The sequence below is a fragment of the Patagioenas fasciata genome, chromosome Z (assembly GCF_037038585.1).
Source record: "Patagioenas fasciata isolate bPatFas1 chromosome Z, bPatFas1.hap1, whole genome shotgun sequence".
Taxonomy (NCBI): Eukaryota; Metazoa; Chordata; class Aves; order Columbiformes; family Columbidae; genus Patagioenas; species Patagioenas fasciata.
In genome coordinates this window covers 20101124-20128466 of record NC_092560.1, presented here as the reverse complement: position 1 = coordinate 20128466, position 27343 = coordinate 20101124, and the positions used below count along the sequence as shown (strand labels likewise).

At 36.3% G+C, this 27343-nt stretch overlaps 1 protein-coding gene across 5 annotated transcripts in view; it reads left to right on the top strand.

The window, feature by feature from the left end:
• CCDC171 (coiled-coil domain containing 171) overlaps positions 1 to 27343 on the top strand; it is a 161409-nt gene that overhangs the window by 111409 nt on the left and 22657 nt on the right. For 4 of the 5 annotated variants that reach the window (XM_065861282.2, XM_071802753.1, XM_071802754.1 and 1 more), the window contains 2 exons: positions 7930 to 8061; positions 26016 to 26168. In XM_065861282.2, the coding sequence (XP_065717354.2) occupies positions 7930 to 8061; positions 26016 to 26168 (285 nt within the window). The remainder of the gene's footprint in view (positions 1 to 7929; positions 8062 to 26015; positions 26169 to 27343) is intronic. The other variant, XM_071802750.1, reaches the window with a different exon arrangement.

The window sequence follows — 27343 nt, the reverse complement described above, 5'->3', positions numbered from 1 at the left end:
TGGTCCATAGCGATAAAATGTGTTTCCTTATGATGATTGTTTTATGGCCTGTAAGAAATGTATTTACAATAGGTTTAAGTCCATATACAAGTGACTACATCAGTAAAAAGCCTCTATGTAATGGGCATTAATCGTTGGTTTTGGCAAAAGGACCACAAATTGATCAGGCCTTGAAAAAACAGAACAGTTATGAGGCTGAAGTTAGCTGCCACAAACAGACTCCCTTTCAGGGAGGTTGTGGAGTCTTCTACTCTGGAGACATTCAAGACCTGCCTGGACACCTTCCTGTGTAACCTCATGTAGGTGTTCCTGCTCCAGCAGGCAGATTGGACTAGATGATCTTTCGAGGTCCCTTCCAATCCCTAACACTCTGTGATTCTGTGCTATGACCTGATACTTTCAGGTGTACTGATCAGCCACATTTCTTAAACGGGGATCTGTAGTCATATATGATCTATAACCATATTGTTTAGTCGTGTCAATAATTATTTAGAAGCTCTCAAATTAGACATCTCAGCTTAGAAATTTTTCCTTAGCCTTATGTTACTTCCAGAGCTGGTTGTTCTATGTGTTTAGACACATTAGCAGAATGAAACCTGCTTGTGGGTGTGTGCTCAGGGTCTATTAATTGCTGTGGTCCTCAGTTGTTATAAACTGGCCCTATCACAAGCCTGTTGAAACAGTGGGTATTTGTACATGCAATAGAATTACAAGGAAAACCCAATTAGAATATTAAAATTCTAAGTGACTACTGTAAGAAGTTTTATAGTAGGAAACAAGCTATTATTTCTCTGTGCTAAGAAAAAAATGCAGTAAAAACATTACTTTTTCTCCTCCTTCATCACAAATTAGCACCTCTTCATTTCTATGTTTTATGAATGACTTTTGTCCTCCCCCACCACCCCCCCACTAAAGTGACTTTCTTGATCCTTGTTCCTAAAGATCAGTTGTGCAGGACATACAGGTGTTAGCACAGCTGGCTTGCTGATGACAGCTCTGTCCATATAGCTGTCTGGTGTGTCATCACTCATATTGTTCAGTGTCATTCTGACCTAGCCAAGCTAAAAATGGTACTCCAGCTCAAGAGGGATTTAAAAACCTTGACAAACTAAAGATAAGACATTGCTGGATGTCATATCCATGTGCTTAACTGTTTTCTGTTTAGACATATCTAAATAACTAATTGTACTGCGCATTTGTCTTCTTTGGCTTTTTTTTTTTTTTTTTAAAGCTGAATACTTTTGTGTAGTTACCTTCAGTAAGGAAAAATCCTTGTTTGGAGAATTGTGGAATTACTGAATACATTAAGTGTTATTTTCTCCAGACATAGGTTCATTTTCAGCCCAAGGTCACTGAAATCCATTCATAGGGGATGTATTATAGTGCACATCCTGCAACTGCAGTGAAGCTTAGGTGCAGTGGTCAATGTTTGCAAAAAACAACTCTGGATCAAACTAACATCTTATTCAACAGAGCGTGTACTGTGTGTGTAATAATATAAGAAGGCTTGAATTAAACATATAAGTAAGCCTGGGATGATATTCTACTCTTAAAATTAATTTCCAGAATCTTGATTGGTCTTTAAAAAGAAAGAAAAAAGCCAGTCATGCCCAAAATGTCAGTTTTATGACATACGTCTCTCCTTACACAAATGTTGTTACACAGTAATTAATGTTATTTTAAAAACTGCCTATGAAATTACTTGTATTGTAATTAAATACAGATATGCATGGCAGTAATCAAAAAGGATAGTCACTAAATCTGTATGCTAATACAGATTTTTGGTAGATTTTCAACTAAGTGAAATATTCAGTATACCTAATTATAATCAGGTATGTCTACCTGTGGCAGGGTGTGTGGAAATGCTATTTAACACCCCCACTATCACCAGAAGTCAGACTGCTCAGTTTGAGAATATATTCCTTTTTTTGATGAAAGAGTATGCAATGATCTGTTGGCCTTTAATGAGTAATCAAATATAACTCTGATATAACAAGTATCCATTCAACCGGACCATGTAGCTCTTCTTTGCTTTCCCTCCTCTGAGGTACTATTTTGTCTAAGCAAGACACATTGTGATTTGGTGTAGTTTGGTTTGGTCTTCATGGAGAAGAGAAAAAAAAAAAAAAACACAAACAAAAAAAAGAATTTGAGGAACGTTTTTTGCAGTCCATTTGATAGTTTGGCTCCCAACATCATTCCTCACCTATTTCACTCTCTAATTGTAGCTATAGCTTTCCAGTTTTCAGATGTTTGATTTAAAGTGCCTTCAGATTAAGCAATGCAGTCTTACCATACACAGTGTCTCTTGTTCTGGAGTGATCTTTAATTCTGAAAACATCCTGGTGGAAAATTTTATATTACATAGGCCTTCATTCAATAAGATGAATATATAATTTTTGAGCTATTTCCTTATTTTCAGGGTAGACTCAGACTCTGGTGTTTATGAGCAACTGCTATTATCAGATTGTCTCTTGGATCTGACAGGCTGCTGTGGTATATACTTCTTTGGATGTCACACATGCCAAATCCTTTAGCAAATCTTTGGGGTCTGTATTCCCTCAAAGGGCTAACACTTCAAACATGATCAGTGTTTTCTGGAGAGCGCAAGCTCAAGAATGACAGCATATGGATATATCCTTAGACAGATCATCTGTATTGGCAACGTACTTGAAGAACTACTATTATCAATACTATCAGTACTGTTGTTGGTGTAACTTCCTTCATATATATTCACTTGCATTTTTTATTAATAGAACATCAACAATTGATATCTAAACATTAAAAAATGAGGAAGTGTTCATGAAGGTTTAATTCTGTCCATGTGTGTATATACTTTTTTACTTTTCTCCTTAGTTCCATGATCATTTTGCCACTGTAACAAAGTTTTGCCCACCCAAATGAGTTAGTATTTAACTTATTTCTGTTAAAGTGCTTCTCATGAAAGAAGGCTAAAGACCATCTTGAATAGATGTGCATGCCCTTGATTTCTGCAATATGGCTTCCATTCTACATGCTGCCCTGACAGCATGGATATTATGCAGCTAAATCAGCCACATATTTACAAGACTGTGGTTAAGTCTTAAGATATAGTTTGCATTCAAACTGCCTCCTTCTATTTTACCAAGATCTAAAGCCATTTTTGTTAATTATATGTCACATGCAGAACACAAAAAATTATGGTAGAAACCATTTTGCTTGTACTCTTTTAGAATGATTTGCATAAAATATTTGTAGCTTTTGTTATCTCAGCAATATGGTCATCTCAGAGTCAAGCAGATGAAATAATTGTTTGCCTTACCCTTATCATCAAATCACTGCATCGTTGTCGTTTTTGTTCAGTGTTTAAATTGCAGATGATATGCTATAAAAAACAGTAGGAGTAAATGAAAGTAAAATAAGCACAAAATCTTGTACTTTCATGGTACTATTTTTTAGGTAGCATTGGTGAACTTAGAACATATAGAATGTTCTGTGTAGCTGGTATAGTGAAGTTTATATCCCTAAATAATCTTACTTTCTTTTCAACATAAGAAAGCATTGAATTAGGCCCAAAACAAGGAACTAAAATCTCCAGTTCGTTGTACTAGTTAGACAGTAACAAGGGAAAGACATTAGAGAGGGAAGCACATCTTAATACTGTTTACAACTTGCTAGCATTTAGTACCATGTCTCTATTGGCATAACTGGATATACCAGCTCAAACTGTGCAGAGATAAAACAAAGAAGTGAGCACATAAGTGGACTGTAGGCAAAACTATTGTTATTTCTGATCAGCGGAGAATTTTAATATCACTTTTTGACACGTAGAATTAGCCCATCAAATTCTACACCTTGGATGAGTCAATAAGGTAACTTCAGTTTATTATTCAGTTTCAGCTTTGATGTGAATTCATCAGTACTTTATTGATTTTAAATTGAGTGGCTACAGTGTTGTCTTCTGTGTTGCTCTCTTAATTAATTAAAAAGTTAAACACTGACATAAGTCACTAGGCTCCTTTGTTTGAAAATGTTTGAGTTTGGTAGTAGAGTTGTGTGGATCCATTTATGATTTTGCCTGTTTTCAAACAGTATGTAAGGCTAAACCGAAAAGTCTAGTGATCATACCTAGCAACCTACTGTTGCAGTACTTATACACTCCATATAAAACCACTCTCACAGCTTTTCATTATCTCAGCCAAAATTCTGTTTACCAAAATCAGAAATAGCCAAAATCTACAGCCAAAATCTCCATTCGCATTGGATATAGATACATTTGTATATATTTTTTATCTCTATTAACTTTTAAGTGTAAAGAAGTGGAACTGGTTTTAGACATTTTTAATCATTGCAATAAGCCTTATTAGCTGATTAGGTTTTTTTGGATTATAGTATTAGGTCTCTAGCCTGAGGAGACATCTCAGATAAAATAGTCTTGCTTTAGATTTCGTGTGAAGAAAAAAAAGTGTTGTTAAATACAAAAACGTCTGAAACTTGGATCTTAAAGCTTAACTATATAGGATGGTTTTCCTCACTGTCAAGCTGCCAGGAAGCCCAGTTATGGGTTTTTTCCTTTGTTTGTTTAGTTGGTTTCTGTTGATTTCTTTTTTTTTTTTTTTTAAATAAAATTACCCATTTTACCTTTGCTTGATAGTTGTGTAACGTGTGTGTGTGAGCACTGTGCTTACTTCCTTAGAGAATGAGCAAATAATCACAGTCTCCCAACTCTAGTCATAATCTTTCTGGATCTCAAAAAGCAAATAGCCAGAAAGTGATTAAATTAGTTCTAAACTAAGATTTCATGTAGGTATAGCCTATCCAGTGTGGTCCCATGCAGGGATGGGCATTATAGCTTTCCATTCCTTGAGCAGGTAGCCAACTTGAAGACTGTTTTTAGTCTTAGTGAAATAGTGTAGTGATATTTGTGCCCAGTATTTTGTGCTTATAATTTTCCCTGAACCCTTGTGAGTATTTTTCAAAGGAAAACTCTGTCTTCATTTTCTGTTTCTCAGTATGTGTGTTGATAATGAGATTCATTCTTTATGATCTAAATATTTGCAAACATAAAAAGTTGTTGAGGTTTTTTATTTTTTATAGTTATGAATCATCATATTGAATATCATACACTTTAAGGAACGGATATGTACTTTTGTGGTGCAGTGGTATTAATGGCACATGTTTACCACAATTCAGCCATTTTAAAAAAAGGCTTTTTTATTTTATTGTTCAGTGAGTGTCAGGCCCCTGAAATGGAGAGTTTGAAACTAATAGGGTTAAAAGGACTTCCACTGCCTGTATTGTGTGTGTATTATACCTACATTGCTTATACATTGTTTTTTTCCCCCTAGTATTAGCAATCTGCTTTTGTACTTTGACATAGGGATTTCCCTTGTGAATTTTGTCACAGAAAAAAGAGAATCATCAATATCGCAGTTAAACTTGACTTTCAAAGCTAATAGTATCTCATTTGGGGGCTGAAATTTAATAAATTTTCTTTGATTCTGGGTGAGTTTTTAAACATCAAACAATGAATTGGCCAGGGTGCAGTAAAATATTTAGATCTATTGACTACGGTTCAGAAGGGTAGAAGGCAAAACACTGGTGGTTTGATGTTGATAAATTCTTAGTACCTTAATCCACATTAATGTTTTCTTTTATCTGTGTGCATACTGGCAGCAAAGACACTGAGAAGTTGGGATATATAAGCTATAAAAATGTAAATCAAGTTGTGTGTGTGTGTGTGTGTGTGTGTGTGTGTATGCATGTGTGTATTTAAAGCAATGCATTTTGTTATATTCAGCAAGGTTAACATCTGACCGGAATTACACATGCTGACAGAACACTCCAGAGAGTATGTTTGTTTCACAGGACTGTGTATCCTGAACCTAGTGCACTATGTGTGCAAAAAATGTGTAGAGGACCTTTCCTGTTATAAAAATTGCATCATAGTGCATATGTTTGGCAGCCACAGGTATTGACAGGAATTCTTTAGGTCAACTTGGGAAATGTAGGGCTCCCTATTCCCACAGAACAGAGCAACGAATAAAGAAAAAATAATTCTTCTTTGTATCAGTAGATTTACACATGCATACTTCTTTCAGAGCAGATTTCAAAGCCTGTGCTGTTATTTGAAATACATTCACTCATAATCAACATTTCACAAAACCCTAATTTTCTAAGTGGTTACAAAATGATATTTTGAGATTTAAAATGAATGGACATATGTTTTATTTCATATTTCTTGAGTTCTTTTGAGCAAGGGAGTCTCTAAGAAAAACTGAAGTTTTAAAATAGTATTTAGTAAATATTGTATTTGTTATGTATTTAGTATATGTTTAGTAAGTGTTTTAGTATCAGACTGTGTAGTGTTGTTAAAGACAGTAAATTATTTTTGCAGTACTAGCTATTGCTACTCAACAGAGACAAATGATCGTATTTCATCTATTCATTCGTACTGATATATGTTTGTATGTGCATCTATCCATCTGTGTTAGAATCTAATCTGACCACTGGGTTCTCCTGGGGGTGGACATGGTCATTTTTGCGTTAAATAGAATGAAAAGTGGGTGTGCGGCAGCACACGGTGTATGAACGTCAGTGACGGTCCGTGGAAGTTACGTGTTAAATACACATTAATTCCACGTCGGCTCTGGCGGGCTAATTACCTGTCGGGATACGCGGGAAGACGTTGCGTTTTGGGTAACGGTCGCGACATTGGTCTGGCGCGCGAGGCGGGTGGGTGCGGCCGCGCGCGGACACAAAGGCGTTGGTCGGTCGGCTCGCGCCCCGCGGAAACCCGCGTGTTTGTCCCGCGCCCGCCGTGCGCGGCTGCCGCCAGCCCGGCCCGCTCCTGGCGTGGCCGGCAGGTGGCGCTGTGGCACCAACGGCCCGCGCGCGGGAGCAGCGTGGGGGCTGCGGGGGGGTGGATGTTTTGGCCTTTGGTTTCATGGTGCCTGCAAAACTAACTAAATAACTATCAAACTGGCTGAATCCTGTGCGAATCCTAGCATTTCCCACTCGAATCGGAATAGTTATAAACTGTATGGAAGGCAACTAATACCAATTAGTGCATTATTTCTTACAGTGAGTCCACAATAAGAAATCTAGTAGCAGGCGGGTGCTTTATTGTTTTTTTGTGTGTGTGGGTTGTTTGTTTGTTTGTTTGTTTGAGGTGGGTTTTTAATTTGTTTTTGTTTGGTTGGTTTGCTTTGGTTCTGTTTTGTTTGGAACAGGCTGCCCAGGGAGGTTGTGGAGTCTCCTTCTCTGGAGACATTCAAAACCCACCTGGACACATTCCTGTGTAACCTCATCTGGGTGTTCCTGCTCTGGCAGGGGGATTGGAGGTCCCTTCCAACCCCTAACATTCTGTGATTCTGTGTTTTGGTTTGTTTTGTTTTTTCCTTCTCCATCAATTAATTGCAGAGCCACAGGTTGGTTTATTTTGCTTTGTTTGAGGATTATTCATTTTAATGTGGGGTTTAACTGAATTGACATTGAATGGACCTTATTGCACAGGACGGGTACAATCTCCCTGCAGCACACAGAACTCACGTGCCGGCTTCTTGTTTGTATGATCACATGAAGTTTTTTAATTTCATAGCTGCTGTTTGTTTGAGTCAGAAGTGCACTTGCCATTTCTTCCCTTACGAGGTTTTTACGGGGGACAGATCTGTGAAATGTACATACCAGATGGGCTTGTGAGCCCTTAGTGTCTCTTCTTTCCTTCTTATTTCAGACCAAGGGAAGATGCTTTTTCTTCTTAACATTCTCTCCCAGCCCTCTGAATTAGAGATTTATTTGCAACGAAAAATCAATTAGTCCTAAATTTATTCATGGATTTCAGGTCCAGCGATCAATGCAAGTCCACTCAGTGGGCTCAAGGGGACCCAGTTCATCCCAGTTAATGTGTCTGAAGGGGAATTACCATTGATGCTGTTTTTTTCCCTTTAGGTCAGAGATCAGACCTTGCTGTCACGGACTGCAGCAACCAGGAATGACTTCACCCTGCAGCTACCCAAACTGCACCTAGAGACCTTTGCAGTGGAAGGGCTGAAGGGCAGGCCAGAGGTTGTAGCATTTCAGGTTAGAGTCTAAAATTATCCTGTTTCTTTTTCTCCTTTTTTGCATCTGAGATAGAACAAGAAGCTACACTGCTCTGAATGTGTGGAGAACAGAAAGCTTAAAAAGCTTTGAAACTTTGCAGTCAACAGTTGAAAGAGAAATCATTTCCATATATATTCTTGCATACGATGTTTCAGAGATGATGTGAACTTTAAATTTTGCAGTTATAATGTTAAATAACTGACAGGAATATGACCATGAAAAAGGAAAATGTATTTGAAAATTAATATCACTTTATCCTGACCTCCTTTTTGTTCCCCTCCCTCTTGATTTACAAAAGATAAGTAAAATAAGAAAATAAAAAGACAGAATTTTTGTGCTTCTTCTTGGCCATTATAAGATTTTTCTGTATTACAGTTTTGGAAGTAATAGTGATTTTTGAGCATTGCTAATATAAAAGAAACTGATATTTGAAATACTTAAGTATAGAAGCTGTTTTGTTCATGTAAATTTAAAGACTTTTGTGTTTCAAATTACTAATTTCATTAGGATAAAATAATGGAAAAAAGAGAACTGAACTTAAAATGTACATCCTCTCAGTTCTGAAAAATGGAGTCTCTGCAGTGCCTTCTTTTGTTCTTAAGTTCTTACACACAAACTATCTCATAGTCATATAGCTGTGCAGAATTACTTCATTCTTGTGATACACTGTTTTGTTTTCTCAATGATGGAACAAAAGACAGAATGAGTACATACTTCTTTCATTGTGCTCTTCTATGTGCATCAGAGAGAGGAGAGTCACGTAAAGTGCAAGGAGCTCAGACAATGCAAGTACTGCATAGCATGGGTACCTTTCTGTAATAATCTTTTAAAATTTATTGTAAATTTTACGTTCTAGATGTAGTACATAATTGCAGGAACAGGGTCACAATCAGATATTCAAGAAGGCAAATTCTAAGCTGAACATTTCTCACTATTGCTGCCTTGCAGGCATGCATTACAATATGATAAAGATTTAAATTATCTGTGTATTATTGTGTTTCCACAATAAAGTAGTAATAAGTAGCACCTGACATTCCTGTGAAGTTCAGTTAACACAGCTGTACTTCCCTAGCAGAGGGCAGAGTTGCAAATGTTTCCCCAGTACACTGGTGATCACTTTTAATGCTGTGCAAAAAGTTCCACAGGTGGCATCTTTTCAAAGAAGCTGTCATAGACTTCACCAGCTTTTAAATACCGATCTTCTAATTTGGTAGCCTATTCAGTCATAGCTGCCTTTTTTTTTTTTTTTCTTTTCCCCTCTCATCCCCTCTCCCATTCCTTTTTGACCTCAGGATGACTGTAGAAGGATTTGCAAGACAGCCTGTTCCTTCTTTCTTTCTAAGAAGATTAAGAGAAACAGAAGTACAAGAGTTGTGTTTCACATTTGTGCAGAGTGCTTGTGGTATAATGAACACATAGCAATGTGTGCACTGGGTAACTTACTCTTGAATGAGGCAAGCAGTTAGTAATCACTTCCTGGATACTACTTATTAAAACCACTGGAATTGTTTGCATGCATGGGCTCTGTAACTGCTACTACATGTATTTTATAGTTCATCTGTGACAAGTACATTTCAGTTAAAGGCCTTATTATCTGCAAGTGTTAGACATATGGAGTTTTTTCCCCAGGTCAAAATTTTTTGCTATTTGATTATTTCTTTTAAAAAATTACAAAAAATTAATATGTTAAATTAGTGTGATAGGGATGAAGAACTGGCTATCAGAACTGGTAAGTACTCACAGAAGATTGCATTGTTTTATTTTTATTATTCACACATCTGCTTCATAGTAGGTGACTGTAATCAGTAATTAATAATATTTTTTAATCTATTGTTTCAATGTGTATCATTTTTTCATCATATAGAGGAAGCAAAGAATCTAGTACATTTGTGTGTGCGTACACATCTGCGTAAGTTATATTTCTTTCAACTTTTTCAGAAAGCAAATGGCTCTTAAAGGTGTTTTGAATGAGAGATGCTATCCTTAATTTACTTGATGGGCTCAGCAGCATTGTGTTCCTTGTCATTTGGTATATGGGTACTCCTGGAATTTTTCAGTTACTCTTACCTCTATATGAATGTTTCTTGGGAAACATATGCTTTCTTTAAAAGTGACAAGTGCAAAGAAGGTTGTCGTGATGAACCTAAGTTGCTTGACTGTGAATTAAGCTGTCAGAGATTTTCTTTTTTTTGGTGGCATACTTAATTAATAATTTTGTAAAACCAGAAGGTTGTTTTTTCTAGCAAATGGATCCAACATTCCAAATACCATGAATGCTTACAGGGCTGATCAAACAAACACGTAAATAAACCCCCTGTCATTCCCAAATGAAATAATTGTTAAGCTGCATAGGAAGTGTCATGCATCTTTTAAAGAATGTGTTGTATAATCTAGTGTACCATTACCTTTAGCTAATTAAATGAAATATTTGAGACACAAAGTTCTGTGTGCGTTCTCCAAAGCCTACACTTTATGTCATGTCTCTTGAATTGCAAAATTACATAATAGGTTGAAATTAAATTACTCAACAAGGATGCCCTTGCACTGGGTGTCTTCTAAAGCCCCATGCAAGCAGTGAAAGTATGAGTTAATTTTTAGGTGTTTGTTAAATTCTTGGAAACTGTAACAAGAATTACCCTAATAGTATGAAGATGTCACTTGAGATGGACAAGTAATGAAAGAAGTCCAGTATCTTGAAGAGTAAAAATATACAATTGCTGTAGCTTTGAGACACTCTCACCTGGTATTTAATTGCTGTGAAGGACGTTATGTCACAAAGTTGTGCTGTTTGTTACTTAGTATAAGTTTGAAAGTGAAAACTATAGTATTGTTTTCAGGCACCAGAAACACATGAGAACAGAATTTAAGGTGTGCTGTTCTGGCCATGGCTGAATGTTCCCACTGAAGACGAAATGTGAAACTGTTGTGTGAAGCCTCCAATAAATACAGGATATAGGGTGAAATAAAGCAACTGAAATAAGATGGAATTCCTAATTCTAGTAGTGTTGCTTGGCAGATGACGATTTAAATTAACCAGTAAAGGTTATCAACTGTTTATCAAATATGAAATTGAATTGTGCTACACCTTTAGGAAGAGGGTAATATTCTCTCAGCTCTCTGTTCCAAAAGAGGTTATTGGCTCACACAAAAAGTAGTAATTCAGAAGATTCGTCAGAATTATCTCGTGTACTTCTACGTCAAATATGTAATTAATACTCTCTGCAAGCAATTTGACCTAAAAAACAATGCATAAAGTCCCTAGATAAACCATGTAAGGTTTGAACATTCGTGTATAAATAGTTAGGCATGGTATACATGAATAATACACAATAAATTCCTTCTATTTGGAAGTGTAGATGCAGAAGGATAAGAACTGGGATGGAAGAAACTTCTTGAGGAAAATTTAGGTACATCAGACTGGTTTTGCAACAGCAGTAAGGTATGGAATGTGTACTTGATGTACAAGTGCTTGATTCCTAAACAGGGAAAGGCTAACAACACACAAATTAGTGGCTTTGCCCTGTGTACCTAGGTTATGCTCTGTATCTACTGTTTCATGTTGGTTCTACAAGAGGACTGTATTTATGGAGGATGTCCCAGGTGTTCTGATACACAGAAGTAATAGATTTTATTCAGGCACTGTCAGTGAAAAACAGTGGCAACAAGAAACTAGCGGTGGTTGTCAGAAGCACATCCGCTGCATGTCCGAAAGACATGCATATGGCTGTGTGATCAGACAGACACTAATGTTCACACGTGGTGGCTGCCTGCAGATTTGCAATTAGGGAAGGAGTAATCATTTTCTCTGTCATGCAAGCTACCTTAACTTCTGTCTTCTAAGTCTCCATTTGCATATTTTATTAATTGGCCCTATTAATTTGTGGCGGTTGCTTTTGGTCAATATTTGGCATGGTGGGATCTCCCTCCTGTAATATCTGGTTGCTGAAGGATAGGGTTTGACTTCTGGATGTTGGTTTGAAAGAGAACTGATACTCACATATGAATTTGTGTTGCTGTTTTACACGATTTGTATGAATTAGAGAATCCAAGCGGGTGTGTTTTGTGGGTGACTTCAATGAGGATGTTAATGTTTAATGCATTGATGTGGTGTATGAAAAAGCAGATGTGATGACGAGACCGTAGGCAGGCTTCTGGTGTAATGAGGGTGCACGCTTTCCACTCAGCGCAGCGTGTTCCCTCTCCCTGACGTGCTGCTCGCTCTGCGGCACACACGTCCTGCTGTCCCTCACCCCTCACTCTCCACCTCTCCCAGTCTCACTTGCTCTGCCACTCTCTCTGTCTTTCTGTCCCCACTCGTCCTCTGCCCCTCCCTCCCCCCACCTTGTGCTCCCTCTGTCTAGCTCTCCCTCGGTCTCTGTCTGCAGCATGTGTCCATCTGTTCAAGCAGGTTTAGGAAGTCCACATGGGGTTTATATGTGCTTCTTTGCGTTTCTCAGGTGTTTTGAGGTAATTTGAAATGAAAAGTGCAGTAATAACATAAAGGCTTATAATGGCGGTAGTAATATAACCAAGTGCTGACATCTCTTCAGTGTTAGTGTGTAGTCATTATAAATTTATGAAGGAGTAGGTTTTTACCATTTATTTTATGTAAATTATGTATTCATGTATGATTTAGTCATGCATTATCGGATTGTGTTGTAGGTCTGCTTTTTCTGATTAATTGGGCAAACATAAATGTAGTTTAAAGTGTTAGGAGCTTCTTAATTTGTATTTATTTTCACTTGTTCATTAATTTTAGATTTATGTTTGATAGATTAGGAGGTAAAAAATATGCAAAATTCTGTTGATAATTTTTCTCAAAATAGTAAGCACTTTATCATTTCCATGTTTACTTGTCAATAAAATAGTTCTTACGAAATTGAGAAAGCAAGTGATTTCAAAGGTGATATTATAATTCTGTCATCAGATTCTATCTTCTGCATAGGGCAAGTCTTTCAAACATAAATCACTTCTGGCATGGGGACTTAATGGGATGAATTAATTGTGGAGGAGCTGCTTGAAAACTTAAATCTTGTACTTCTGTTTTGGAGCCTTTTTCTTTATTTTTTAATGGTATGGCTGTTAAAAGAACAAATAATTGTGGTGGGGTTTTGTTTGTTTTTCTCTCTTAATACTTCAAACAGGAGAAACCTCTTTAAGAGATTCTTGAAGACATTGCATTTATATATACATGTGCCCAACGCGGACACAATTCTGGTGTTTTTCTTCCACCATTTCACACACAGAAGGAATTACCCATTTCATTACAGAGGCCAGAATGTTGCCGCCTCTGGAATCAGACTGCTGCTTCCTCTTGGATAAAACTGAGTCTTCATTCACCTGGAGCTGCACAGCGCCTGGGCTGCTATATGCCTCTTTTCTTCTCCCCTCGAATACATTAAGGAAACAGTGATTATTAATTTATTGATACTTTTCACTTGCACCTGGAGTTGAAATACTCATAAATAAGTGTTTTAAACTCATTAGAGTGGGATGACACCTCTTCCAACCCTGCTCTTTTGCAAACTTCAGTTTGTCAAAAATAAAGTTGTTGGAGGGTTTAAGAAACGTTGATCAACAACTAAGTAAAATTCAGAGAACCAGATTGAAGAGATGTACCATGAAGAACTCTAATCTCCTCAAATATGTTCAGCTGGTATCTGAAGTTAAGTCTCCAGATAGGTTGTATCATGATAAATATTTAGAAATCATTTTAGCATAATTTGTTTTAACTATAATTCTTTTAACACATAACATTAATGTGTGCTAGCAGAATACCATTTAAAAAATAAAAGTGAGGCATCTTCAAAATGCCAGTGGTGTTGGAAATTTGTCTTTCAAAATTGGAATTTCACACCCCTTCTCCTTTCTGCAGGCTAGCTACATTCCCAACTTCCTTTCCTCTTCACAGCATTTCTTTTAGCAGTCTTTTCCTCGTTGCTTTCTTAGCCACCTTTTCATTTCTTTTGTTTCTTCCATTGCCTTTCTTCATTGTAATAAATGGACGCTATATGAAGAACCCTTCTCAGAAGGCTTTGTAGTTAGCTGGTACACTGATTGCAGCCCAACCCTGTCAAGTTTTTGGTACTACAGGACCGCAAATGTCAAAGTTAGTAGCTGTAATCACCATTTAATCAGTTACTGAAAGCTGTCTCTTTATGACTGTGAAACTACTGCCTGTTGTCCAGCCTCTTTCATAAGCATTACTAGTTTTGTAAAAACTTTCAGTTAAGATCTGCTGCTAATTATCTTGAACATCAAAGTTAGTATATAATCATTTAACCCTTTTAGTAAACTTTCTTAATGGAAAATGTTCTTGACCCTGTTGAGCAATTATGGAACCACCTGCCTTTGTCCACTTAGACTTTTACATACATTTACATCTGTTGCATGCAGGTAATCTCTTTATGAATTATCTGTGCTGATACGCAAGAAAGCTCTATAAGAACTGTGTTAAATATACCCTTCATTCACTAAGTTTATTTATTTAGTTTTGCTTCTGCTTCTAATTCTGTTTGGTTTTGGTTTAGTTTGTTTTTTTTTTTTCCATCTGTTTACCAGGTTGCTGCATCTTATAGCATAACAGGAAGCATCTTTATTGACTTCTAGTCATTATTCTTTTATGAGAAAAATTACTCTAGAGACATAGTGATCTCAATATGTACCCAAAGCTGCTTCACTGAATAAGGGCAGGCTCCTAAATGCTGTACCTGCAAAAATAAAGCATCATTCAATAACAGAAAATAACAAATATTGTTTGCACAGCACCTCTTTGGTTAGGCGATTTTTCTTGCGTCAGAAGTCCTATCTCTCACAACTCCATGGGATTATCTGTGCACAGTGTCTTCAGAAAAGGAATCATTTTACCAGATAACCACTGCATAGCTTGCATGTGACTATTGTTTAATACTGTCTCCAGTGTGTACTATTGTAAAACAGATAAGCCCATTCAGAAGCATAGCTGTTAAACTGTTGATAGTCTTATGGGTTACAAAAAGAATTCATGTAGTGAATACCATGAAAGATTAGGAGTTGTTTGGAGCCTTACATTTTTTTGCTTGTTCTTTTAATTTCAAAAACTAATAAGAAATGCTGAGCAAGTGAGTCTAAACAATAGGAGTTAATAAGGCAATATGCTTTATTACACAAATATCTTAGTAGTAGAAACAGAATCAAATTATTTTCTGTTCTTAATTACATTTAAACTAAAAAAGAAACTGCTTCAAATGCTGGGATTTTTTGTTTAGTCTTTTTTAAACTTAACTGCTTATTGTAAAACATTTTTCTATCTGTTTGTTGTTCTTACTGATAACTTACAGGGCAAGAAAAATACTTTAAATAATGTGCTATATTACTGCAGGGATTTTGTAATGGATTGAAGGGAGACATTTCTGCCCAGATACTGCATTTGGTGGGCCTTGTAGTTAAAGACCTGGAAGAGGAAGGGTTATCTACAACTTGAGCGAGTTTATTATGGCTTAGTGATTTGCTGATTGATTTCATTTGCTGTCAGTTAAGGCTCTCTTAATGTCAGCTTTCTTTGCATAATGCTTTGAAATAAAGACTGATGAAGTTTTTCAGATTGATGCCGCTTACATAAACTGACCCTGATTTGCCCTTCTGCATGACAATATAAGTGACAGCAGTTAGATGAAAATATAGCAATGAATATGCAACTTAAGGATTAAGAAAAACACAGTAAACCTTTCAGAATATAAAAATAGGCCTGAAAAAAGAGGCTGTTCTGTTAATTCCACAGTTGTCTTGTCATGAAGAAATAGATTGGGATAGCATCCCAACTGATACACCACTGAGGTGAAATTCAGAGAGAACAGCTTTTGAAAGGATTAAAAGTTAACTTGTTTTTTACCAAATTCTTTTTTTTTTTTTTTTTTTTTTAATCTTTGTGGGACAGAGTGGTGTGTAAATTGTGGCTCATAAATTCACATATATTATTAGCTGCAAATTTTCTTTTTTACATTGTTATATTTCAAGGATCATAAATAACTACTTAGAAGCTGTTGTCTTGATTTTTCAGTTACTGAATTGATTGATGGTCTAGTGATATGTGCTGCTAGAATCCTAAGGTCATGAGTTCCAACTCTTCTTATATTGGACTGTGAAAAGCATAAATTCTTAAGGATTGATAAGATCTACTGCTCTAGCTGTTCCAGGACAAATAAATTAGGGGGTTGGAAGAAAATGGAAAGGGCTGGAGGGTGCCAAAGTAATAGATAGAGGGTGAACGTGGAACTGTTTTGTCAACGTAAGTAACAGGAATACACAGCCTGAATGTTGGCAAGTTTACTTGCAAAGGATTGAGTCTTTAATGGATTTTAAAGAGATAATATCCATGAAAAGACCACCATTTGTTTATTCTTCTGGAACCTTGGTAGAGCTTATACTTATATTCCTTTGAATTGCTTCAACATCATGACCTTTTTTGACAAAAACATGGTTCTAAAGTAAAGATCAGGAGGAAACAGTCATCTATTCCACCTGTGAGGGAAACTTGCAATGCCCATTTGATGCCTGAAGATTATACTTTAGTTCTGACTTCTCTCTGTTGAGAGGCAGATTGTGTGTTCTTTCCAATACCAGCACTGATTCTTATGTACCCTCTTCGTGATTGTATTATAATTGACAAATCCTAAAGGGAGAGATTAGAGAACAAAGCATCATGGTGTTGCTAGTGCCTATAGTGCCAGACTTTCCATCCAGTTTCCCATTCGCAAAGGAATAACATTTTAATAAACTACTTTTGATATAGCACAAGTTTAGGATTACAAGTTGAAGGTTAAGTTCTGAAGTTTTTACAAGTGCTTACAAAGACCACAGGACTGGGTTTTGAGCACTGCATCTTTGACATGTCAAAATGTGATGTTTGTCTGTACCTTGGGAAAGGGTACTATCTTAGATGCTTGATTTGTTCTACAGTTAGTCCATGTGGGATTTGCTGCAAATTTTACTCCTTTGGGAAACAGACTGTGGGACTGTGTAAGTGTTTGATACCTAGAATAGCTATAAATCTGGTTGTCCCTACTTAAAAACAAGTTGGATAGGGGAAAGTAAAATACAAGAAAATACTGTAAGGGACAGTGCTAAAATGTCTCCCAGGTTTCTCCCAGCCTCCACCATTTTAGTTCAAGGACATCCTGACATAAAATTCATATTTTTGTACTCCACAGCCATTTATTGTCTCATTGCTTTTTGAACCTTTGTGGAGTTAAGCATTTACACGAGTTGTAGAAAGGACTTTTGCGGCTTAATTACACACTTTCTGAAAAACTATTTTCTATGTTTATTTTGAAAATACTTTCTGCTACTTCATGTAATGTTAATATGTTAATATTAATAAGTATTCCCACTTCACCTTCTTTATACTAGTTTTGCCTTGGCATCATCTGTCATATTCACCTCCTATTTTCTGCCACTCCATCAGTAGTGTTTCTTTTCAGGTTACTTTCCTCGTTTCTGAGCTACAAAAAGGTGAAAAACAGTAGAAAACATCTGCAGTTTCTAGATTTGATAAGCTGGGTAAGTGATTTCCCTGTGTTACCAGCATCCACAGGCACAATTTCTTGTAAGTGACCTAACTGCGAGTAGTGGTCCAGCTCTGAAAAATGGACAAGGTAGAGCAGCTAATTAACATCAGAGGTAGTTTGGAAAATGTTGTACCCTAGGGGTCTTGTAAGTTAGGGTAGTCACTTTTGTTGACCAGCCACTTTTGTTGATCCACCAATAAAATCACCGCTCAAGCATGCAATGTTGTAGTGCCTGCAGTTGTTTCAAAATCTGGTTAAAAAAAAAAAAAAAAAAAAAAAAAAAATTAAGGCTTTCTCAATCTAGTTACAATAAGCTATGGTGTGGAGTATTTTACTTCTGATCCTATTGTTGAAGAATACTTTATGGTCTCTAGGCAAACTCATCTCGCAAGTGCCTATCCTCCTTGATTTTCTCTTTTCAGTGTTGCTGTAGGTATCCAGTTTTAGAAACAGAATTCAGAATGTTGCTTTTTCTTATGCTTCTAAGGAATCAGATCTAATTGTTGACTGTTGACCAGACAGGGGAATGGGCTGTAACAGCCTGTTCTTACTTGCCAGGTTCCCAACCTATAATAATAATAGTAATACGAATCTTATTCTGCAATCAGATGATAAGTTTCCATTTAATGAAAAGATGTGTGGTGCATTTGCTGAAGACAAAGCAGAAAATCAATGTTTTTCAGAATATTATTTAGAAAAGCTCATTAGGTAACAACACATCTTGGAAGTGTTGGTCTGAATGAGGACAACCAGAGCTCTGCCAATAAAAAAATTACTGTCTTCTTTACTTTGTCTTTCAGGCTGTTCCAAGTGAACAGCTTTGTCACTTAGCTTGTTGACCTCTTTCACAGAAGAGGTCCAGGCTTAAGTATAGGGGAATCTCACCCGTCCAGTAGTTTTTAGCCCGTGTTGATTGGGATTTATACCTTCCTGAGTTGAGCTCACCTGTCATCTGTGTGGTAATGCCAAAAATAGAGTCAGTTTTTCCTAGCAAGGGTTTTCTTCAACTGTACATCCATTGTTAGTAGAACTCGATATGCCAAGATTACAGGCGTAATTTTATTAGTTCTTATTGCTCAGATTGTGATGGTTAAAAGCAAACTTTGGGAGGAAGGTATTTTCTTTATTTCATAGTAAGCTTAAGCATAGCAAATTTTCAAGCTTATTGTAAGTACCGCTTTTAGCAGACATTGCCAGTGTTCTCAGACTTTTGCTTTGGAAAGAGGGGTGCTAATATGCATGCTCATTGTGAAGATCTGTAGTAGATGTACTGTGTTCCTTTAACTTTTCAGATTTTGGAACAAGAGCTGTTGTCCCTGAAATTTCTAATAAAACATTTTCATGGCATAAATCAGGACTTGAAAACAAGTCTGAAAATCTAACCATTTGTATGTTGGATTTTTTAAAATATGGATGTTGATAAAGTTCAAGAATGTATGGAACAAGCTAGTTATATCACTAAAGTCTGAGTTTAGGCAGAATGAAGGGAAAAGACCTGTCCATCCTATATGTGGCAGTGGACATTAGATTAAGGGTGTATCCATTTACCTGAGGAATGCAAGTCAGCTTCTCTGGATCATTGCTGTCTCTGTAGAGACTTACTGGTGCTTTTTCCTGTGCTGGCATCAGGAAGTTTTGCATGTAACTGATGTTTTGATGAGAAGCCAAAATGAAAAAAGTAGTTTGCTCTCCAATCTAACAGGAATACTTTAGTGTTTCCTTACAAAACTACAAAATGTTGCTTTATGTAGCATGAAATATTTATGTTGAATTAAAATACAGTGCTGCTATGAGCACTTCATAAGAGAAGCAAAGGAAATGAAGTAACTAAGTCACAAAACTTTGCACAGTTTTCTAGTCCCTGTGCTCCATTAGACCTAAAATCTAATATGAAGATTGGGACTCAGTAGTGATTGTTTGTGTATGAGCCACATAATCACAGTTATCATATCGAATAAACCTGACAGAAGGGATCTTAGTGTCTCCTAAGAAATGGCAACTACAACAGAGATTGTCTTTTCTTTGTGGAAAATACGAAGTGGACACATTTCCCCCTTCTAAGCATAGGTAAAATAGTTTATCTAATTTGGTTTGAAAATGTTTTAATCTGAAACTGAAAAACTGCTTCTTGGGGTCAGAAAGACATAATCTATATCCTGTCATAGCTCTAGTCAAAGTGTTGAGGGAAATGTGAGCCCAGATTTTGTAGGGTGATCATTTTCTTCTGGAGACAGCAACAGACTTTTTTCTACACTGTTTAAAACTATGTATTTTTTCACTAGCTTCTAAGAGGATACATAGAAGTTGCAGTAGCATCTATTTGTCTGTAAAGCATATTTTTTTACTAAAAGTGATTGAAATTGGTTTTGGTTAATAGAGCACTCTTTAAAACCAGTGAAAAACCTGTGGTTTACTTTTCAGTAAACTCATTGTTTCTACTGCATTTGCAAACAGTCAAGCTAGTTACTTGTGTTGGATAGTTTGCAGACAGCATTTTGGATGAACAGAAGAGTTTTCCAGATCACACATTTACCTTCCATGTAAAGCTGCTTCAGGCTTTTCTGCTTAGTAACTTCTTTCCTCTTCTTGAATTGTTATCATACACATGCACCTATAATTAATCCGTTAGATTTCAGACAGTTAAGACTTAGTGTTTAGTCAACATTCATTTATAAAAATTGGTTTGCTTACATAGGATATCCTATATGTAGCATACCCTTAAAATAAGAAAGAACATGGTATCAAAAAGTGATTTTACTTCTGTGAATTCAGTTGTGGAAACAAAAGTCTGTAATTCAGCTTTTGTACATTTTCTCTTACAATTTTGTACAAATTTGCTTCCATGGTCCAGAGATATTTCTGGGTAGTCAAGGCTGCAGGTAGCTCCTTTGCTATAAAATTCTCAGGATGCTTTCTACCTGATCATACCAACAAATACATTGGTCTTTATCAGTTTCTAGATCAGTGTTATTTTTGAAGTTCTTACACTTTGTAATAATTTTCATGGCAACTGTCTTTATGCCCATCCACTGTGGTTTCCAGTAGAAGCACTTCTCCTTCAGTCTCTGTCAATTTCAATGCTCCCTTTTCAATTTTCTTGTAGGAAGTCATGTCATTACCTCCTGCAGAAAACCTAGCCTTTTATTTAGAGCATCATTCCCTTGGGCTATCCTCTGAGACCTACAGGGTAAAGCAATTGTTATTGAAGCGGAGGGGATAGGCTCAGGCCCTGTGTGTGGCACTGAGTCAGCTTTCCTTGAGAAAAAAAAAAGGTTGTAACAGAACTGACCTGCTTTTTGGCACATTTAAATTGTGCATGCCACGCTTGAATGGAACCCAACAAAAAGTTTAGTGTTGAAATGAGATACAAGGAGAATAGATCATTAAATAAGTGCCAAACAGCTGCAAAAGTGCAATTTTGCTCAGTGCTGTTTCCGTTGAGTTTTTTTCTGAGGCCTGAGAAGCTGTTGCATTTACATCCTTCACTGATGATGCCACTAGACATTTTGGACTATGTGTCAAGGCATCCAGAATGGGGTTTCGAATACTAAAATGTATGGGGGAAATTTTAGTCCTTTATTCCCTAAATACAGTTCTCCTAAATCTTTAATAAGTGTCCTGATATCTTCTGAAAACAAAAGTAATTTATATATGTTTTGTCATCTGGACTCATTTTCACTAATCTTATTTATGTCAGTTTGGAGCAGGACAGTAATGACAGGCGTTCTACAGGTTATCCATTAAGTATGCAGAACTCCATGCTGTGGAGTTTTTTTTTCACACCAGTTGCTTTTGCCTGAACTGCACTTCAGCCAACTTCTGTACCATAAATGAAATTCTCAGTCTTTTCAGATTCTCATCTAAGCACTTTGTTATACTAGAGTTAGTCTTTCATTCTTTTGAAGTCCATTCATTATTCCTTCTCTTGTTCTTTTTCATCTTTTTGTATATGTTGCCCTTAGGTAAATTTGCTACCTGCTAACATTCTTTTTAGTTGAAGAATTTCCTGAAGGGAGAACCTAACAGTCACATGTTAATTTTTACTTCTTACATTTTTTTTGAGCACATTGTGTAAAGTATATGCTCTTTTTGTTGTAGCTGCTGGAACTGATGTTACAAACTCAATGCTTACGTTGCCATGCTGTTTTATACCTTTTAATAAGCATCATTGCACAAAAGATCACCTTCCTTTAGTTTTCTTCTGTCTAAACAGGAGATACAGTTCTATGATAACAGCAGGCGCAATAAGATCCTGAGCTAATGGTATAACAGTTAGAAAACAAAAGAAAATTATTCTTAATCACTTGGTGTTTTCTTTGTAACTTCAGAATAGTCTAAAACTTTAAATGGAAACTTCCATTTGCAATTCTATACCATTCATAATGGAAATAGAAATTGTTTTGAGCTGTGTTTGTTCTTGTTAGCGTTAGGGTTAGGGCAAGGGAGACAACAGGTATTTTAATTTTAAATTAAAAATGCTGGTTTTGTAATGTATGATAAATACATTAAAATTTTGATGAGAGGTCTACCAATTTGCATATGCTGATCTGTATATCTTTTGTCATATGTTTGTACTATAACTAGATTGAGAACAGCTGAAGTTTGAGTAACCTTTGAATTTCATAAATTAATTTAAAGAAAGCTTTCTTTGCACGTTTCATATTCCTTAAAGATCGTGTAATTTGTCAGTATTAGCCATTTTTCACTTTACATAAAGGACTCCTGAAGACTGGAGTCTTCCAGTCTTGTAAATTTGTAGCCACTAATACTTTAAAACAGCTTTTCCATGTATCTATAGCACTGTGCACCTCCAAATTACTGGTTCTAGAAATGGTCTGTGGAACAGACCATATTGGTTTTTCAAGTGTACACAGAGTTGGGAAAAATTGTTTTTATGTGTCCTCTGGAGTACTGTCTCTAATGTTAAGTGTTCTCAGTCATTTTAAAGATTGATCTGGAAAAAAAAAGCACAGCTTAAATTTGGCTATTTTGTTCTAGAGTTCACTGGTTTGTAGTTTACAAGCAGCGTCAAAGTAGTTTTTCTCATTTTTACTCTCAACTGAGATTTCTCAGCTTCACCAACCTGTAGCTTAAACCAGAAATGTTTATATGTACCCTGGTATTACAGATGAGACGTCTTTGAAGAGGTCATAAGGACCTTCTTCCTTATGTCTGCTTTGAAATAAACCATTATGACTTACTTCTGACAAATCAGTAGCACGTGATGTAGAACTTTAAATAATGGTGAAATCCTTTATAAAACAAGACATTGGAATAAAAAGAAATTGAAGAGTCATTAAAAAAACAAAACAAAACAAAACATTCAAGTGTCTGATTAACTTATTTATTTATTTGATTAATGCAGAGTAATTAATTACAATTTGTGCCTTTAAAATTGACAGTCCTTTGCAAATTTCAACAATTATTTGCTTGCATAGTGTTCCATCCTTAGTAGCACTTTGTAATTAGTGAATTGCAGACTGGTTGAGGTGGGAAGGGACCTCTGGAGGTCATCTTGCCCACACACCCTGCTCAGGCAGGTCCACCTAGAGCCAGTAATGTTTAAAATCAGTATTCTTTAGCCCCACTGTTGCTGTGGCCTCCTTGGTGAAATCTTCTCCCCAATAACTTTCCTATATTACTCATCTGTCTGAAAAGGTTTTAACTTTTAAAGCGGTCTGAGTTGCGATAATATTGGCTCCTATAATGTACAGGGATCAGTACGTCTGGCCTTTCTGGACAAAAGTCATTTTCTGGTATGTATTTTTAAAACATTTTTCTTTGTAATGGAAGAGAAATTTTTATTGTTTCGTGTTCTGTTCCCAGTTTGTATGTTGCACTATTACCAACACATTCAAAACCAGAAAGGCTCGCCTAAATGCAGATCCTGCAGATGTGTATGAATGCCAAATTTTGTGCTATAAAAATTCATCAGGAGGGTTGCTGAAGTATCTTATTGCTATGTATACTTAAAAACTATGTATACATCTTAGTGCTATGTGTACTTAAAAACAAAAGAAAACACTCCTTCTCAGCAGGAGAGGAAAAAATATTCTGTAGAACTAGATGTGCCTTCTTTGAAATTCTGTCAACAGACTTCGTTGATCCTGGAACAGTTTCCAGAACTGCAGCTATATTTTTATCTGTAATGTGCAAATAGAGTTCTATATTAAGGCACCGAACTCTTTCAGAGATGTATTTAGTTGTTACGTGACAGATGTTATAACATGCAAGTGACTTCTGTGCCCATTCTGCATGTATCAAGCATTCTAATAAGTGGAAATATTGTGGAAAACAGATCCATGGCTCAATCTGTGACTGACACGAGTTAAATAAAATCATGTCTATATAAATGATGTCCAATGGCACATCTAAAAACCTGAAGTGTCTGTCTTCCTCTGAATGGCATTTAGAATGAATATTCTGCACCTTCATTATCAGTGATTCCACATCACCTACTGAAAGACCCAAAAATACTGGTTTCCCTAGTCTGGTCCTGAGTGAGAGAAATCTAAACTGATCATGACTCCTTGCTGGGGAGTTAGGATTTACTGGAAGGAGTGTGAACCTATGGGTACGTAAGTGCAACCTTCTGCATCAATAAAAAACTGTTAATGGCTGTTATTGCTTCCTTCTGGACTAAAACAACAACCATGACAAAACAAAATGAACCAAACCTAGATGTCTTAGAAAATAATATTTGCCATGTCTGAAAAGAAAAGCCTGTGAATGAAAACATTTTTCCTAGATTGAAAAGTTTCAAATTCATTAAATGAGAACAAATGAAATAGCAGATTTGAGCAGCGAGGAGTTGATAACTGTTGTTTTAGGTAGCTGCATGGACTCAGAGTGGCCCTGGAGATATAGAATGGAGCTATATAGGTTGGATAGCTGTGTAGCTGTGGAGTCTTCAATAGCTTGTGGTAGCAGAGGTAAAAGGAAGACAGTAAAGAATCGTTTCTGTGCATTCTAGTTCAGGCATACCTTTAAATATCATGTGGGAAGTAATGAAAGGAACACGTAAGACTTCTTCTGCGTGAGACCTGAGACACAGTTTGTTATGAAGCATTGGTATAATCCTTGTTTATGAGCCGCAGGCCCAGTCCATGGACATATTTCAACATATGTCTAATTTTTAACATGTGGGCAGTTGCCATATGAAGACTCTCAAGCAGTTTTATATGGGGTGTGAGATATATCCGCATTCTTGCTTGGTATTGTTTGTGAAGAGCTGCAGCATTTTAATCACGTTGAATGTGGAGGAAAAATTTTAAAAGCAGGATCAGAGCTGCCAGTGGCAGACTTACAGAGCTACACAAATACACTTTTAGGACTAGCACCTTAGCATGTGAAACATTTTGGGTATTCTTTCTGATGAGAAAAGATACGATATTGTTGATTTTCCACTGGTGTTTTCTACATTTGACAATGAAATGACTTGATTGATTTCAGCTATGTTAGTTTTTATTCTGAAAAGCAGTAGTGTGGTTTTAGAACAAAGAAAGGAAAACAGTAAAAAAATCTTGTGAATGCCTGTTTGTGGTACTAAGTTTATTTTTGTCTGTACCACAGACTTACATTTAGAAGGCCAATTTCATATTATCTGTAGTCTGTTCTTACAGTAGGAACTCACTACAGGTCATTTCAGAAGGGAAAACTATAACTTATAAAATGTGATTAACCACTTGTAAAGAAGACCAATAATCTCAACAGTGTAAGGCTATTCAGGGTAGATATAAAGTTACCAGTACTGCCAAATCACTTGTACTCACTTATGCTGCTAAGTTTATTATCAGTCTGATCAATATTACACAGTTGAGACATTCTTCCCCTATATACATGAAAACAATTATATTTTCCCAGCTATATTGTAATCAGATTATTTAGTTTCAGAGGTCTGTAGGTTTACTGTGTTTCTTTTGTTTCTGCCTTTTTTTTTTTTCTTTTAAACGTGTTGTGGGAGGATGAGTAACTCGACTCATTTTGAAAGTATGAACATTTACCTGAAACTGTGTAGTGGCTTTTTGTAAAGAAAATTTGAACTTGCACTGAGCCTTGTATTTAAATACAACAAAAAATGATATTAGCTGCTCAATACAGTACTGCATGTTTGAAAACAGCACACCAAAACACCTTCTAAATTAGGGTGCATAGTCATCTGCTTTTCTTCGATGCTATTCATATTTAAGATTCTAGAAGGCATACAAAATCCCATGTTAGACACTTTCAATGTTTGGGTCCTAAGACTGAAATTTTGCCTGGCTTACAATCTTTGTTTGATTTCTCTGATTAGTAAAATTTAGGTCTTCTATAATGAATTTGGGTGTATGCTATTTGATATTTAAATATAGGCTGCCCGGCACTGATGATTTCTTTTACTTTTTAAAGGCCATGATTAAAACTTTTATGGATGTCTACCAAATTGCAAGTTCCAGAATTGACATGTTAATGAGAAAAGTAGCATCTCATCGGCTTCAAACTACAGCCCCAAAGTCCACGCTCCAAACCACTTGCCTTCATGAAACTGAAAGCTTACAATTGGTAAGTCTACTTTTCAAGTAATTTTTGTCATTTGGATGTGGTTTCCTAGCCAGCATCTCTCTTCATGCTGCATAGTTTCTGTAGGGAGATGCAATAATATATCATTATAAACATAATAGAGCAATAAAACTAGTGTCAACAGAAACCTTCTGAGACTTTTTCAGAAAAGAAAGGGGATGGTAAAAGTTAACACAAGGATTAATTTTACTGCTGTATCTTCTACAAGAACTTGTTCATTGCTGCTGTCACTGGAAAAGTATACACCGTGATTACTTCTTTGTTTTTGGCAGTATGGTAAATGGTTGAATTTTGAACCTGAAGAATTTAACCATCTGAAGATATCTCAGCATGTTAAATCAGAATGTTATCAACTGTACTTTTAAACAAAATGTTTATTAGGATACATTAATTTTTTAATGTATTTGTGGTTATGAATAATAATTCTCACTAAAGTTACAAGGTTAAAAAACAATTTCAGAAATCATTTCTCATGTAGCATGTGGTTGCCCGCAAAGATACTTGGACTTGTTTAAGGCTAATAAGGTGATTCTTCAGATCTGAGATGTTTCTGTGGGGGGATTACTGAATGCAGATGTATATGTGTCACACAGGCAGGAGGCCAGACACATAAGCTGTCACACATACATAGCCAGGTATGTCTAGAATGAGACTGTGTGAGCTGTGCAACTTGCATTCACTTGAAGTATTTCTTCTCCATCTTTCTTTACTTATCCACATAGGATAAAGGAGAAAGCTCTGGAGGGCTTGTTTGTTTGTTTGTTGATTGGTTGGTTGTTTCGTTTTGTTCATTTTGTTGTTTTTTTGGTTTTTTTTTCCCCCTCCTCTCCTTTCTCCTTTCTCTTCTTTTATTCTTGCGAAGCAAAGTACCGTATAGAAAATGAGGTTTGTTTGTATCTTTTTTGAAACAGAAAATCCGTAAGAAGAGAGCCATCACTAATGCAAATGACATAAACGCATTGGCAAACGTACATATAATGGCTGCGGCTGCAACTTTGGTTGTTTCCAACACAATTAATATTAACATCTTACCCTGCTTCTAAATTGGGTCAGCACAATGGGAAATTAGCACAAATAGAAAATGTGTTAGTCAATGCTGAATTTCAGTTTTAAGATTTTGAGATGATAATTGTTGAATGAAAGCATTGGTTTTTTTC